The sequence below is a fragment of the Limulus polyphemus genome, unplaced genomic scaffold (genome assembly GCF_000517525.1).
Source record: "Limulus polyphemus unplaced genomic scaffold, Limulus_polyphemus-2.1.2 Scaffold1471, whole genome shotgun sequence".
Taxonomy (NCBI): domain Eukaryota; kingdom Metazoa; phylum Arthropoda; class Merostomata; order Xiphosura; family Limulidae; genus Limulus; species Limulus polyphemus.
This window is the reverse complement of record NW_013667081.1, coordinates 66,705-81,058: the sequence shown is the minus strand read 5'-3', so window position 1 is coordinate 81,058 and position 14,354 is coordinate 66,705. Positions and strand designations below refer to the sequence as shown.

Below are 14,354 nucleotides of genomic sequence, written 5' to 3'. Positions count from 1 at the left end.
AAATACTACACATTTTGTTGACCTTTATTATATGCAGTTCCGTGTGTAAATTTTGTGACACTTCACACAAAAACATGTCGCATATCTCGGATAAGCTAGATTAAGTTTTCTCGGAGCTGAATTTGTAATGTACAATTCAGGTTTGGATGGAATTTTAGCATGGATTTCAGGTGACAAAACGTACTGCAACTGTTTAAAGAAAAAAAAGAGATGACGTATTGGCTTTTAAGCTGAGGCCTTCTTCAGTATAGAAACTGAAACATCGTCGTCTTTTCTTTCAAGAGGCAGTTGTCGTCCATTAAATTTCTCAAACCTACTATGTCTAATCTGCCTGGAGTTGACAAAACAGCAGTTCAGCGTTTCGCTGTCATAGTAACGACAACAGCACTGTAATCCTGGTGCTTTGTTTTCTCGGGAGAAAACTAAATTTTACTCAATTTGAATACCCGAGTTTCTCTTGCTTTTATTTAATCAGTTAACTTTATGTTGTATATAATATATCTTAAGGTTTGTGTGTGTGTTTAATGTATGCACGTCTTTATCATCTCTCGCGTCATACGTATCTGAGGTACAAGAAAGACCTTGTATAGTTTGTATGTCTTACTTTTTGGTTCCTTTTTTATAATCAGTTCATTACTTGACATGTATATATAAACGTATTTATTGTGTGACCCTTGTTATCTTTCGTCATGTTGGTATTAATGATTTATTTTTTACTATCATTAGAGTTATTTGATTTTATGAAAGTGGTATTGGTAAATAATAACTAGTGAACCATTTTTATTTTTAACTGGAATCATTCAAGCTGGTAAAACAATGCTGAAAATAAACTTTTAGATCGTTTGAAAACCATGTAGATAATTGGTATAACGTGTAACTTAGCTTTAATAGTATTACATGATATTAATTCGTGATTACAATCTGAAAACACTCAAAATTTATGTTTGTAACTATAAAACATACAGTTGACGGTTTGCTATGTAAGTAGTTATTGTTTATATATGTATACACATATACTTACTATACACAAATATACATAGTTTTTAACGTTCACTTAGTAATTATTAAAACTATTGCAGACTTTTTTCACATAAAATGACTGGTAAATGGTAGAATGAAAGTTAACACAAATAAACCGCCTGTCGGTCATCTTCGGGAGGAGGGAGGATGTTGTGCAAATCAAGGAGACTCCTAGAAGTTCCGGGAGACTTGGTTGTGTGTCAGTATTTCTGTTTGACGGTGAATGGGAAAAGAACTTGTATAGTGATGATCTGTGTAGGTTTATTACTTGCCTGGCGGTTATCTGTGTAGGTTTATTGCCTGCCTGGCGGTTATCTGTGTAGGTTTATTGCCTGCCTGGCGGTTATCTGTGTAGGTTTATTGCCTGCCTGGTGGTTATCTATTGTTTGGTGGTGTCTGAGGAAACGTTTGGAGTTTTATTAAATTATGAACTCGAGTAGCAAAATGGAGAGAGACATCTTTGAATTTACCACTCGTATATTTGATTCCACACTGTTATTTTAAAAAGCGTATTAACTGTTAATAAGGTAAGAATACCGAACGAAGTCGAAAAAAGATACCCGTAGCCAAGAGGTTATACAAGTAATTATTCAACCAATTCATGAAATGATTCATGTATTCAAAAGCTTACTAACTTATAAATAACATGTCCTGTACGAACAAAGATCACTGTGAAACATATTCAATCAGCATTTTAAGTTACTTAAAACATCAAATAAGATCAAACCAAAAATTTTAGTAATCTCAGTACTTGTAAAACGTGTCGCCGTGGAAATGTTGCCCCAAAAAAAAGCGCAATGAGAAGAAAAAACTAGAAGTTAGATATGAAGTTAAACAATGAAGAATTTCATGAACCCGACCAAATGGCTACAGATATGAAAAAATAGTGAATATTATGTGAATTTCGTTTTTCGCAGCGGTTATATTTATTTCGAAATGCATTAAGTCATTCGAAACGTAGTTTTTTGTTTTAATTAGTCAACAATAGTGTTACAAGTTTATACTTTATATTACTTTAGTTTCGTCGTCCGTTTGCCAATGTTTTTTTTTCAGACTTTATTTTCTGTTTGTTTCATTCATTTCGAGATTGCTTTGTTCACTTACGTTATCTTTCCTTTAATTAATTATTTTTCCTGATTTACTCGCTTTTATACAGCGCATTTCACAGATTAATGTGTTAGGTATTTGGGTCATGCTTGGTTACCATTGATGGGTATGCATGATTGTTTCCTAATTTAAAAACTTAATAACCCTTGGAAGTTTATTACGTCTATGTTTTTTGTAAACTTGTGTACTTTATGAAGGGTAGTTTTCAGCATCTTCCCTAATGTTGTGTTTATATATAATGTATTCTGGTGTGTGTATTTATTATACAGTAATGTAAGAAATCTCCCGTGACTTTTATTCTTGAAATATCTTGACTTTCAGCTCTCAGCCATGAAACTGGCAGAAGCGTCAAAATTTTCACATGTATTCTTAACGTGCATGTTGGTAGTAAAAGTAAACACGTTTTCCATAATGATACGTGAGGACGTGTTCAAAAGGAGTAAAGATAAACACTAAGTAGTCCTATTTTTGTTCATCATGTGGGATAACATAAGAAAACGAATGGTAAATATAAAAACATCCCTTTCATCTTGATGGTAACGGTTACTTTACCAGAAATTTATAATACTCATGTAGGGAGCAGTTTTCTGTTTTCCATTCCAGTTCATCTAACTGCTCTCCTGACTTCCTGTCCATTTAAACACATACTGCATGCATTTTTCTCAGTTTTTGGTATGATGACCAGAGGGGTTATAATACGAAACATCTGACATGAGAAGACTTTTTCTGAATTATAATATCGGGCTATTGTCTGTCATCTTTTTTCTCAAAAATTTCGAAGTTTTCCATCCTTTCTTCTGATCATCGGCCCAGGCCCATTGTCTTGACTATCTGGCTTTGTAAGGTTTTGAAGGTAATGTCTTGTTTGGTTACAAGAATGAAATAGCCTCATTTCCACCAAGGACACGTAATAAGACTTGAAATATCTACCAGGAAAACGTTTCTTAAATGAGAATATCTAATATCTTTTTTTTAACGAATAAAAACCTTATACCACATACAACTATGATATTCCACAAAACATTCATTCTTATGGGTTGCATGGCCATTTACTTTTTTTTTATCCGTAGAGGATAGGTGTTTCATGTTTCGTGTTGGTTTTACGCCCCCATGTTCTCCGCAGAAGGAATAGGTGTTTCTATGTTTTGTGTTGGTTTTACGCCCCCATGTTCTTTCACACAGGATCTGAGCGTTCCTCAAGATTGTGTTTTGAGTGTCAAATCACATTTTTACACACCAACCTCCTTATTTGTTTTAAACAACCCCTATGTTAATGACTTTCAGATTTCAGGCTAGTCGGTAAATATGAAGTTTATCGAGCAATAGTTTCAGATTGAGTTGGCTAATTACATACAAGTCTAGGGTTATATACTTAAAACAGATTGAATATATTTTTGCTACTTGTATGGAGTTTCGCAAGTCCGCATTAAGGTACTTTGAGGCCCTGACGCACTTATTTTTTTAAGACCCTTGAATAGGGTACAAGCAAATTTGAAGTTAATTATAATTAATACATATTAAATTAATTACAGAGTATGAGCTAATTATTCGAAGTAAATTAGAATTTGATGTATCTTTTAAGAATGATATATTAAAATTAAACGATTGTAATAATAATTATTTACTTGTTCAACATGACAAGTAAGAATGAATTAGGTACATAAAAAAAACAATATAGTTATTGTACAACATTACGAAAGCATGCCAAACATCACCCTAAAATCGTTTTTTTCCTTGTTTAGCGGAAGCAAAATCTCCAATTACATCTTCATAATCTATTTGCTTAAGCAATATCCTTTCTATCGTGAGCAAGGAAAGGGCATTTAAGCGTTCATTTAACATCTAAGCACGTAATTCATTTTTTACTCTAGCAATATTAGAAAAAGTTCTCTCTGCACTGCAGTTCGTGGCAGGTAGGCACAAGTATATTTTTAATGCCACGTCAACATGAGGAAAAATAGATTCGAGTTTGTTTTTTCTTATTGCTTTGATGCATTGTTGGGCGGATGGTGTTTCACTATCAAAAAATTTCGCAAACTAGATCATTTAATCGGGAAAAGAGCTATCTAGATCTGGAGAGTATGTCTCCCAATCTTATAGCTGCAGCAAAAATTTCAGTCTCACTTAAATTTTTGAAATTAGATAGAAAACCAAACTCTATTTCTTTCGATTTTTCAAACACATTTGTAACTTGTCAGCTACCGATATAAAATTTTCTATGCGAAACTTCTGAGTCACAGATAAACTAATTTCCCCTTCAGAAGTATCATCATCTGCCAGCTTTCTTTTCTCTCTCTAGAAATCTCATCCTAAGCTGCTCTTCTACTGTATATGAAAGCTGATGAGCTTGAATTTCTATTCTATTGAATTCTTCACAGATAGAAAAAAATGGTAATTTTGATTTATTTTGTTTTTTTTGTGGTAGTTACGAGGTCGGTCAAATTAATCTAGTCTGTATTGAGTAAGGATAGAACAAATAACAGATAAAATATGAAGATTTATCGAAAAAAGAGGGAGTTAAAATGGCAGTCCGTGTCATCAGTAGGGACCCCTCACCGCTTGGGGTCCTGGCGCAACTGCGCCAGGGTTAATGCGGCCCTGGCGTTTTGTCTAGATCCGGATGGTACTGTTTGAATGGTGACAGAAACAAGGTTCATGGCACTCGTTCTGGAGATTTTTAGTCCTACAGAAAGCAGGTGAAGGTCGAGTTAGACAAGATCATTGAATATCCTGCAGGTTCTGTATTTAATATGTTTGTGAGCAGACAAGTAATCTTTACTATTGATTTATCGAGCTTTAATCCACCAAAGCTAGACTATGTAGATTTTCATTTAACTATGGATTCTTCTCTGAAAATGTTAGGAATTTGTAATAAGCAATTATCCTTACGGTAGGTTCTAAATAAATATACAAACCATGTGAAAGTGTCCTTGTTGACATTTTGTTTCATGCCTTGGAAGCTACATGTTTTTATGCAAAAAAGATTATTTCCTATTCCATATCTTTAAGTTATGTATTCTCCTCCCCCCAGTGGCACAGCGGTATGTCTGCGGACTTACAACGCTAGAAACCTGGTTTCGATACCCATGGTGGGCAGAGCACAGATAGCCCATTGTGAAGCTTTGTGCTGAACTACAAACAAACAAGTTATGTATTCATGCGATGTTGAACGAGATAGATCTGTTATTCTAGACACTTGTAAAATCTGAGGGACAACCTATTTTACTGTAGGTGGTTACCATTCCCACTTACTATATCTCCCGGTGTCTTGTAAGTTAAGAAATCGCATACACCAGATGTAATTTATGATTTATTTATTTTTAACACCATTTCAACTATTCATTCTTTCATGTTTTACGGATGACTAGGCTGTTTTAGTCGTTGTTTGTGGTGACCTTATTGTTGCCCACCGGATCTCTTCTAAGGGGTTTTGTGTTCACTGCAGAGTTGTATACAACTTCTTTTGTCCTTGAATCACATAAAAAACCGAGTCCTTTCACTAACTCAGTTGGTTTTTGCTGGCCTTAGAATTGTTTAATTACACTTTCTTTCTCACCTTTGCACGAAACTGCATCTTCTTTTTTGTAGTCTCAGTCACTGTTAGTCCTGTTTTATTGGATCTCTGGTCACATTGATATCAGTGGAAATATTCAGATCAGCCTCTGTTGCCATATGTTGATTTTAAAGATTCTACCATGTAGGGGATCATTGCTATTGATCAGAAGCTTTGGGAAGAACAACAGACTTGCAGACTTTTCCAGTGTAATATTGGTTGTCTACTTTGCACAGGTTTCATAAGGAGAAATTTACATAGCGAAGGTCTGGATTGGCTATTGCTTCCTAAATGAACACTGCGATTTCCTTCATGTTGACCAGCCATTGTGTGGGCAATGTGAGATTCATCTGACTATCACTTTTATTATATGTTCCTACTGACGCTCCGTTAATCAGCGGCGTTAATATTTTAAACGTATTTGTGTACATATTGGAAAGTAGCACTGTTCAACTTGACCTATTTAATGGCCATTCGATTTCAGTGACATCTAACTTTTATCGTTTTCCTTTTCATTTACATGTGTTATTTGTGCTGCTTTTATATATTTTTACATTTAAAATGTTCAGCTATGCATTTTAACTTTGCTTATCTCCTTTAGTGCAAATGACTAATTGCCTTGCGCCATCGAACCCTGAACCTAAAATTTAGCGGCCTGGCATGACGAGAAGGTTCGGGCGCTCGACTCGCAACCTGGGGGTCACGGATTCGAATTCCCGTCTCACCAAACATGCTCGCACTTTCAGCCATGGGGGCGTTATAATGTGACGGTCAATCCCACTATTTGTTGGTAAAAAGAGTAGCTCAAGAGTTGGCGGTGGGTTGTGATGACTAGCTGCCTTCCCTCTAATCTTTCACTGCTAAATTAGGGATGGCTAGCGCAGATAGCCCTCGGTATCTTTGTGCAAAATAAAAAAAACACCTAAATTTTATGTTCCCGACAGTGTTTGACATTTTTTGTGTTTTATGTTTTCTCTTACTTTTGTTTTATGTTTTTTATTTTACAGTGTTTGTTTTCTGTGGGAGTGTTTGATGTTTTTTTATTTCATTGCGTTTTCTCTGTGTCTGATTTTAGTGACGTTGGTTCGCGCGAAGACAAAATTGTTACATCATAGTGTAATATGTGAGGACTAACTAAACTGTGTATTTGAACATTGTTTAGATATTACCAAATGTATAGTGATCTTTCTCTTATTGTCATTCAAGTGCAATGTAATGTTTGAAGCTTGCTTATATCGAGATGAATGTCTTCGAGACGAGTAGCTTAAAACAAGTTTTTTCCCTGTTCATTTCAAGTTTATATGTTTTATAGTTTTACGTCATGTAATTGTGATTTTAAACACTTCCAATTATGTTTTGACCATCTTTAATACATATTATGGACATGTTTTTTTTAGTTTTTGTTTTTAGATAATGTATTGGGGTCCCACGATGGATCAGAGGTAAGTTTACGAGTGCTAAAACAAAATATATTGGGAATAAATGTGATAGCCTCGAAGTAGAAATAGGACTTAGGTCATATTCTGATATACAGGAAGACGAATATTTCGTGAATCATGACCCTCAATATCAACTGGTAATAACGAGAAAATTTAATATATGCACTATTTTCTGTTGAGTCTACTTCTGATAAGTGTGTTTGAAATAAAGATAAGCACATCCGCTACGTTTTAAAATAGAAAATGCCACCAATTTCATAGCGTATTAGATGTATTTTAGGGAAATTTATTTGCATTTACACACTTATGCAATTACATGTATATTTACGTCAGTCATTCTAATAAGTCTGTCTTAATTCACAGGTAACTCACAAAACTACTGGACAAGTGATGGTCCTTAAGATGAATACGTCTCTTAGCAACCGCCAGAACATGCTTCGAGAGGTGCAGTTGATGAATCGACTGTCTCATGCCAACATCCTCAGGTACTGTGGTCGTATTTATTAGAATCAACTGTCTCATGCCAACATCCTCAGATACGGTGATCATATTTATTAGAATCGACTGTCTCATGCCAACATCCTCAGGTACGGTGATCATATTAATTATTTTTAGGATTTATTGTGCATAAAGTTTATCATAAACTTGTTTTATATTTCAGATGCTTAAAAATACTTTTCCAAACAAAGTTCTCAATGCTAATGATTAAAGATATAAGGGAAACAGATAATGTTGAGTTTTTGGCCAGGCTTCTATAAAAAATTTCATTGGTGGGGTTTGTTTACGCGTCTTGTATAATCTTCTACTCATTTTATAGTTACAATTGAATTGTTATACATTGTGATAACAATGTGTGTAAACTTTTAAGAAATACCATGACAATTCAGCGACTGCAGGTCACGTAATAAGTACTGTTTTATCAATAATGTTTTATATTTGTGATGAAATTCACGTAAACTGAATTTTTTTCACATTCCTCTTAATTTGTCGGATCCAAAATCATAGAAATTTAACACCTACCTTTGTTTCCCACCATATCTTTAAATACTGTATATTGGCGTGTTATATGATGTTAGACATTTAACACCTACATTTGTTTCCCACCATATATTTAAACACTGTATATTGGCGTGTTATAGGATGTTAGACATTTAACACCTACCTTCGTTTCCTACCATATCTTTAAATACTATATATTGACGTGTTATATGATGTTAGACATTTAACACCTACCTTTGTTTCCCACCATATCTTTAAACACTGTATATTGGCATGTTATATGATGTTAGACATTTAACACCTACCTTTGTTTCCTACCATATCTTTAAACACTGTATATTGGCGTGTTATAGGATGTTAGACATTTTACACCTACCTTCGTTTCCCACCATATCTTGAAATACTGTATGTTGACGTGTTATAGGATCTTCTTCTGTACATGCAACAAGAGAACCCAGTAAAAAGCAAGTTTACTAAACTATAAATCCCCAGTCTTTTTCACAAGGTTTAAAACAGCAGCAATCAAAATAAGATTCACTGTAGAAGTAGGTGGGCAACACCATTCTGGGCCGAGCGCGGCCAAGTGATTAGCATTCTGGACTGTGGATTTGAGATTCCGTGGTTCGCACCCCGCAGTGAGCAGTAGTGGGTGGAGAAGTGTCTGTGGCTGAAGTATGTATGAGGATATTCTAACAACAAAAAAAGTATTTCAAGAGTGCGGGGGGGGGGCTTCCCCTTACGTCTCCCATGTAAATTAGCCTATGTCTGTGGATACATTACTTATAATGATGGTCAAATCCAAGAGTTAGCAGTGAATGATGTTGACTAAATGCCCTTTTTGTAGGCGTTACTTCAAAATTATGGAAAGTTAACGCACATAACCTTCGAGTAGCTTTGCGCGAAATTCAACAAACAAAGTAGAGCCATTCTTTTGGATCTGAAGTCAAAATATTGTAAATTTCCATGTGCTCTATTTTTAAACGTATGATTTTAAGTTTGACAGTTCCTATATAGAACTAATGGAACTCTTTAGACATCTTAAAAACATGAATATTTCTGTTTTCTGGGCATAAACTGATTAATTAAATAAATGTTTACATTATAAGATTAGGAAAACCTTTATGAAGTCACTATGCGAATAAATTTAACAAATATACTACTGTTACGACAGCGGAAGTCACGTGACGCTGGTAACACGTAATGAGTATCTAGAAGGTTCCTGAAGGCTCGAGTGTTTGGCAGACGCCCTCTATTTTGCATATATAAGACCGGCAAGAAGTGACGGCATAGATAATTGCAGACAGACAGAGACGCACAATTGAGTCAAGCGCGGTAATGACCGTATGTAAAGTGCGTGAATCGTTGTGAATTATAGCGTGTGCTTAAGTTAAAGTGACTGTGGAAATTAAGTGTATTACAAAGTTGTATTGAGAAAGAATAAACTAGTTTTATTTAAGAAAGGACTTGTATCGCTAAAGTTTCATCCGAAAGAAATTACACGGGAAATTAACAAACGACCAGAGACGTAACACTACTATGCCATCAGCTCAAACCAAATATCTTTCAATCCCGTCCTGCGGTCCGAGAGACTAAAAGGTAGCGGTTGGAATCTGTTGTTGACAGATGTCTTTTGTAGTTATACTAAAAGTTCTACTCGTGTAACTAGTATTTATGTTAGCCGAGGCATAGCGGCTCATAGAAGGGCTCCGAGTTTGTTTTTTGTTTTTCTAGTACAAACTTTTAGCTCATAGCTCCGTCATCTCTTGACCAATTTGAGACCTAATTACAGTTTTGGCCTCAGGAGGTTATAAACCCTTTCAATTGATGTATTTGACCACGCCCAAGGCCTCATAGATTAATTTACTCTAATCCTGCCCAAAATAATTTCAATTTGAGGGTAGGCTGGTAGAGATCCTGATGAGTTATAAAATTGAATCGGGTATACGCGCGACCAACGCTTGGTATTGCTGGCGCACAAAAGCTTAGCTAATTAAAAGAAAAAAAGGTCTCACAGATTAATTTACTCTAATCCTGCCTAAAATAATTTCAATAGCCGTTACTATTGAAGATTCCCTCTTGTTTTCGTGATAAAACTGTTAATGCAATGTTGATGGGACTTCAGCAGGGAGTTACTGAATGGAATGTCACAGTCGATTACAAAAGAGAGTTCTGGCTCTTTCAAAATTCCAATTTAACCAATGAATTTCTGTATGGAAATTACGTGTGAATACCAACTGTTGCAGTAAAATGTAGAGAACAGACCATTTAGTGAGCGGCATTTTGTGATGGTCGCTGAATACCAACTGTTGCAGTAAAATGTAGAGAACAGACCATTTAGTGAGCGGCATTTTGTGATGGTCGCTGAATACCAACTGTTGCAGTAAAATGTAGAAAACAGACCATTTAATGAGCGGCATTTTGTGATGGTCGCTGAATACCAACTGTTGCAGTAAAATGTAGAGAACAGACCATTTAGTGATGGTCGCGTCTTTTAATCAGGCGAGTCAATTATAACTTTGATTACTATAATAATTAGCAGTATTAGTAGCGAATGCTTTATCATCATATAAAGTCAGCCTGTCTAAAAGGCATATACTTTAAAATTCGGAATGTCAAAATAGTAAAATTTGTACAAGTGCAATTTTTAAGGTTTGGGTAGAATGAGAAAACTTGTTATATATCTCGCATTATACGTTTTAAAGCTTAAAAATTCACCTTGTGTACCCACCGTATATGCAGTTTATGTCCTAAGAAATAACATAATATTTAAACATGGTATGATTTGCCCATTAGTGGGTCAGCGGTAAGTTTACGGACTTACAACGTGGTTCGATTCTCCATGGTGGACAGAGCTCAGATAGCCTATTGTGTAGATTTGCGCTATTTTGTTCTGATATATTTATTGTGGGTGTATTTATTACATGTCGTCATTAAGTTTAATTAATCTCAACCAGCTTTTAAGATAAGTTATACATTTATGAATGAGTTGCTGAGTTTACATACAGCCAATAAAGCTGTACGTCTCCTCTTTTTTTGTTTTATTTTAATTAGAACAAAAAGCATTAATAAAACATTAGACAGCAGAATAAGACTATATTACACACAGTTGTAGTTGTAAGTATTCACGCCCTATATTTACAACAAGATTTTTTTTAACAGTGTATTGTTATAAATATTACAGATTTGGGACAGAAATAGCTAAAATGTTAGCTTTTTTTTTTCAAACAATAGTTTAACCTTATTTATTATCCTGAATTCAAAACAAGTTAACTCTTGTTCCTGTTAGCCAAATACCAGTTACACCTGCTGCCGTTAAGAGTAGTTTATTATTTTTTCAACCATTTACTCATATTTAAGTACTTATAAATTAATGTTACTTGAAAATTGTTAAATTGTTAATGTTACTTGTTAAATATTGAAAATTTGCAAATAATAGCAAACTTGCGAAAAAATATTTCTGTATTTAAACTATTTAATTCACAAATGGAATTTCAAAATAACTATATTTGTTCCAGGTCTGATTACATATTGTTTGTTAATCTGTATCTACACGCCAATGATACCTCGTGTAAGGTTGTTGAACGGTTCTTTGTCTTACCAAGTAATAGTTAAAAATCTGTGAATTAACTGATTAAAGCAAAAGGTATGAATATTCATGACTCTAATTCCGTTGACTTTCAAGGAGTCATTCCTGAATGTTAATGAAGTTTCTCTGATTGGCTTCCGAGACAGATTTCAGTAGGGTCCACTTCATTTTACAGAAAAGTAATAGGTACCAAATTTCATCCATCTAGGGTATTTGTAATTGAGTTTGCATGTACTAAGCTTTAACCTAATAACTTTAAAACTAGCTATCTAAAATATGACGAAATACACACTTTGTAGTAAAATTACAGTTTCCATAAAATAGTGGATCCACTGATTTGAAAATTACAGCTTAGACGTTTATAACTCTACTAATTGTCAGTCCTAGGAACCAAATACCTAGTGAGCTAGTGGAGACCAAACATGGCAGGAAGCGTCAAAATGTCACTTTTTTTTTTTTATCTTATCATACATACTTTGACTCGTCGAATTGCAAGAAGAACTTTTGACACAAGCTCGGATATGTTATTGACAATCCAAAACTGTATGGAAAACCTAGACCTCTGATTGGTGGAACGACATTCTTTTTTTCTAACCATAATTTTTAGCCTCACCTGAAATTGCTTCACACCCATTCTAGGATAACTGAAAGTTCATCTTTACTTTTTTCATAGATTTTTTTTTCAAACCAAAAATAATGTTTACAATTTGCAGGACAGAATTGCCATCCTAACAAGAGTCACACATCGTACTTGCCGGTATCCTTGTGAGTGGGTCTTCTCATTACCTTCGCCGTGACGAGGTTATGTTTTCAAAAATAATGTTTACAATTTGCAGGACAGAATTGCCATCCTAACAAGAGTCACACATCGTACTTGCAGGTATCCTTGTGGTGAGTCTTCTCATTACCTTCGCCGTGACGAGGTTATGTTTTCAAGGGTAAAGGTCACGATAATTAAAAAAAAAATCCCTATCTGTTAACATGGGGACAGATTTTTCTCACAACTTTTGCTCTATAACTCAATCAAAAATAATCAGATTTTGATGAAACTTGGTGGACATATGTATAATATTATTCCTCATTGTCCCGATAACGACGGACGTACGGACAGATTTTCGTATTTTTTTTGAAGGCTGAATATGATCAATGCTGCGTGGTGAAGGTATGCAAGCACTCTACTGAGTGACCCTCTAGTTGATACCTGTTAATTAACGTGTTAATCTACTGTTCTTTAGGTATCTTGTCAGGATTGCGTTGACTGTCATATTGAGGTATCGTATGTGTATTAAGGAGCTCGTCACGTTTAAAGGCCATAACTAGAGCGTGAATGAAAATATTATACGTGCCACGATTATTTGAATTACCACAAAAAACCACAGAGATAGAATGCATTTAAACACACCCGTATCCTTTTATTTAAAGACTTAGTTGTTTTTTCTTTCGTGCTTTTGCCAGTATATGTTGATAATAGCATGTATGTATTGATAAATATAGTGTATAACGATTAAGAGTTTTTATTGAAACAAACTGTCAGGTTCGTGTAGCTTAAGCCTACTACATATTAAAGTTTAAACTCGCACGGTTTGAAACTAACAAAAGTTTGTAATGATATTGTTAACTCGTTGTTTTAGCTTACGTTAGTGTTGACGTACGCTTCGTCACAAAGTAAAATACAATGTATATACTAAAAACAGGTGAATCACTCTAAACATCTTGTCTGCCTGACAGTATACGCTGTTCTGTGAAATACTGTTGTTGGAAATGTTGTCAGTTTGTATGTGTTTACACTGATTTTCATATATTTATCACCCCAACCGTTGTTGATATAATCTAGCACGTACTTCACTGTTGTATACATCTATCTACTTGTGATAGAGAAACTCGAGTAACGATACTCGTGGACATGCTGATTTTTCTTAAAAAGTATTTTAGTGTTTTGATTGACGAGACAATACAGGAACATGGTTGGTGTAGCGTTCATGATATAAACATAGCAAGTCTTTTATTTATCGTAAATTATAACTAGAAGCTCTATATTGGCTACATTTAGGATATGAAACGACCACCATCTGTTAAACTTTCAACGTTTCATGAATATCGTCTCCTTTAGTATATAATAGCTATTTTTATTAAATAAAACTATTCATATTTTGGTTATAAACGCTGTGTCTGTTCGAATCTGGGATAGATTTCATAAACAACAAGAAGGAATACTCAATAGCCGCGGAACTTGAAATTCTTTTAGGCAGGATTAGTGTAAATTAATGTATGAGACCTTTGTTTTCTTTTTTATTAACTACATTTTTGTTTCCAAAACGTGGGGCGCGGGTATACCCGATTCGATTTTATTACGCGTCAGGATCTCTACCAGCATACCCTCAAGTTAAAATTCTTCTAGGCAGGATTAGTGTAAATTAATGTATGGGACCTTGGGCGTGGTCAAATATATCAATCGAAAGATTTTGACGTCCATAAAGATGAATAAAAGATTATTTCCGTTATTTAATTATTGTTTGTGAGGCAGGTATGAAAAAGTGTATATACGTGTGTGTGTGTGTGTGTGTGTGTGTATATATATATATATATATATATATATATATATATATTAGTTATTAACGTAACGTACGTATGTGTTAGTTACGTTTACGTT

At 34.6% G+C, this 14,354-nt stretch overlaps 1 protein-coding gene across 3 annotated transcripts in view; it reads left to right on the top strand.

Annotated features, from left to right (window-relative positions):
• Positions 1 to 14,354, top strand: part of LOC106463725 (dual specificity testis-specific protein kinase 2-like) — an 85,516-nt gene that overhangs the window by 34,986 nt on the left and 36,176 nt on the right. For 2 of the 3 annotated variants that reach the window (XM_013923788.2, XM_013923789.2), the window contains one exon: positions 7,483 to 7,604. In XM_013923788.2, coding sequence (XP_013779242.1) covers positions 7,483 to 7,604 — 122 coding nt within the window. Of the gene's footprint in view, positions 1 to 7,482; positions 7,605 to 7,632; positions 7,707 to 14,354 lie in introns of those variants that run through there. The other variant, XM_013923790.2, reaches the window with a different exon arrangement.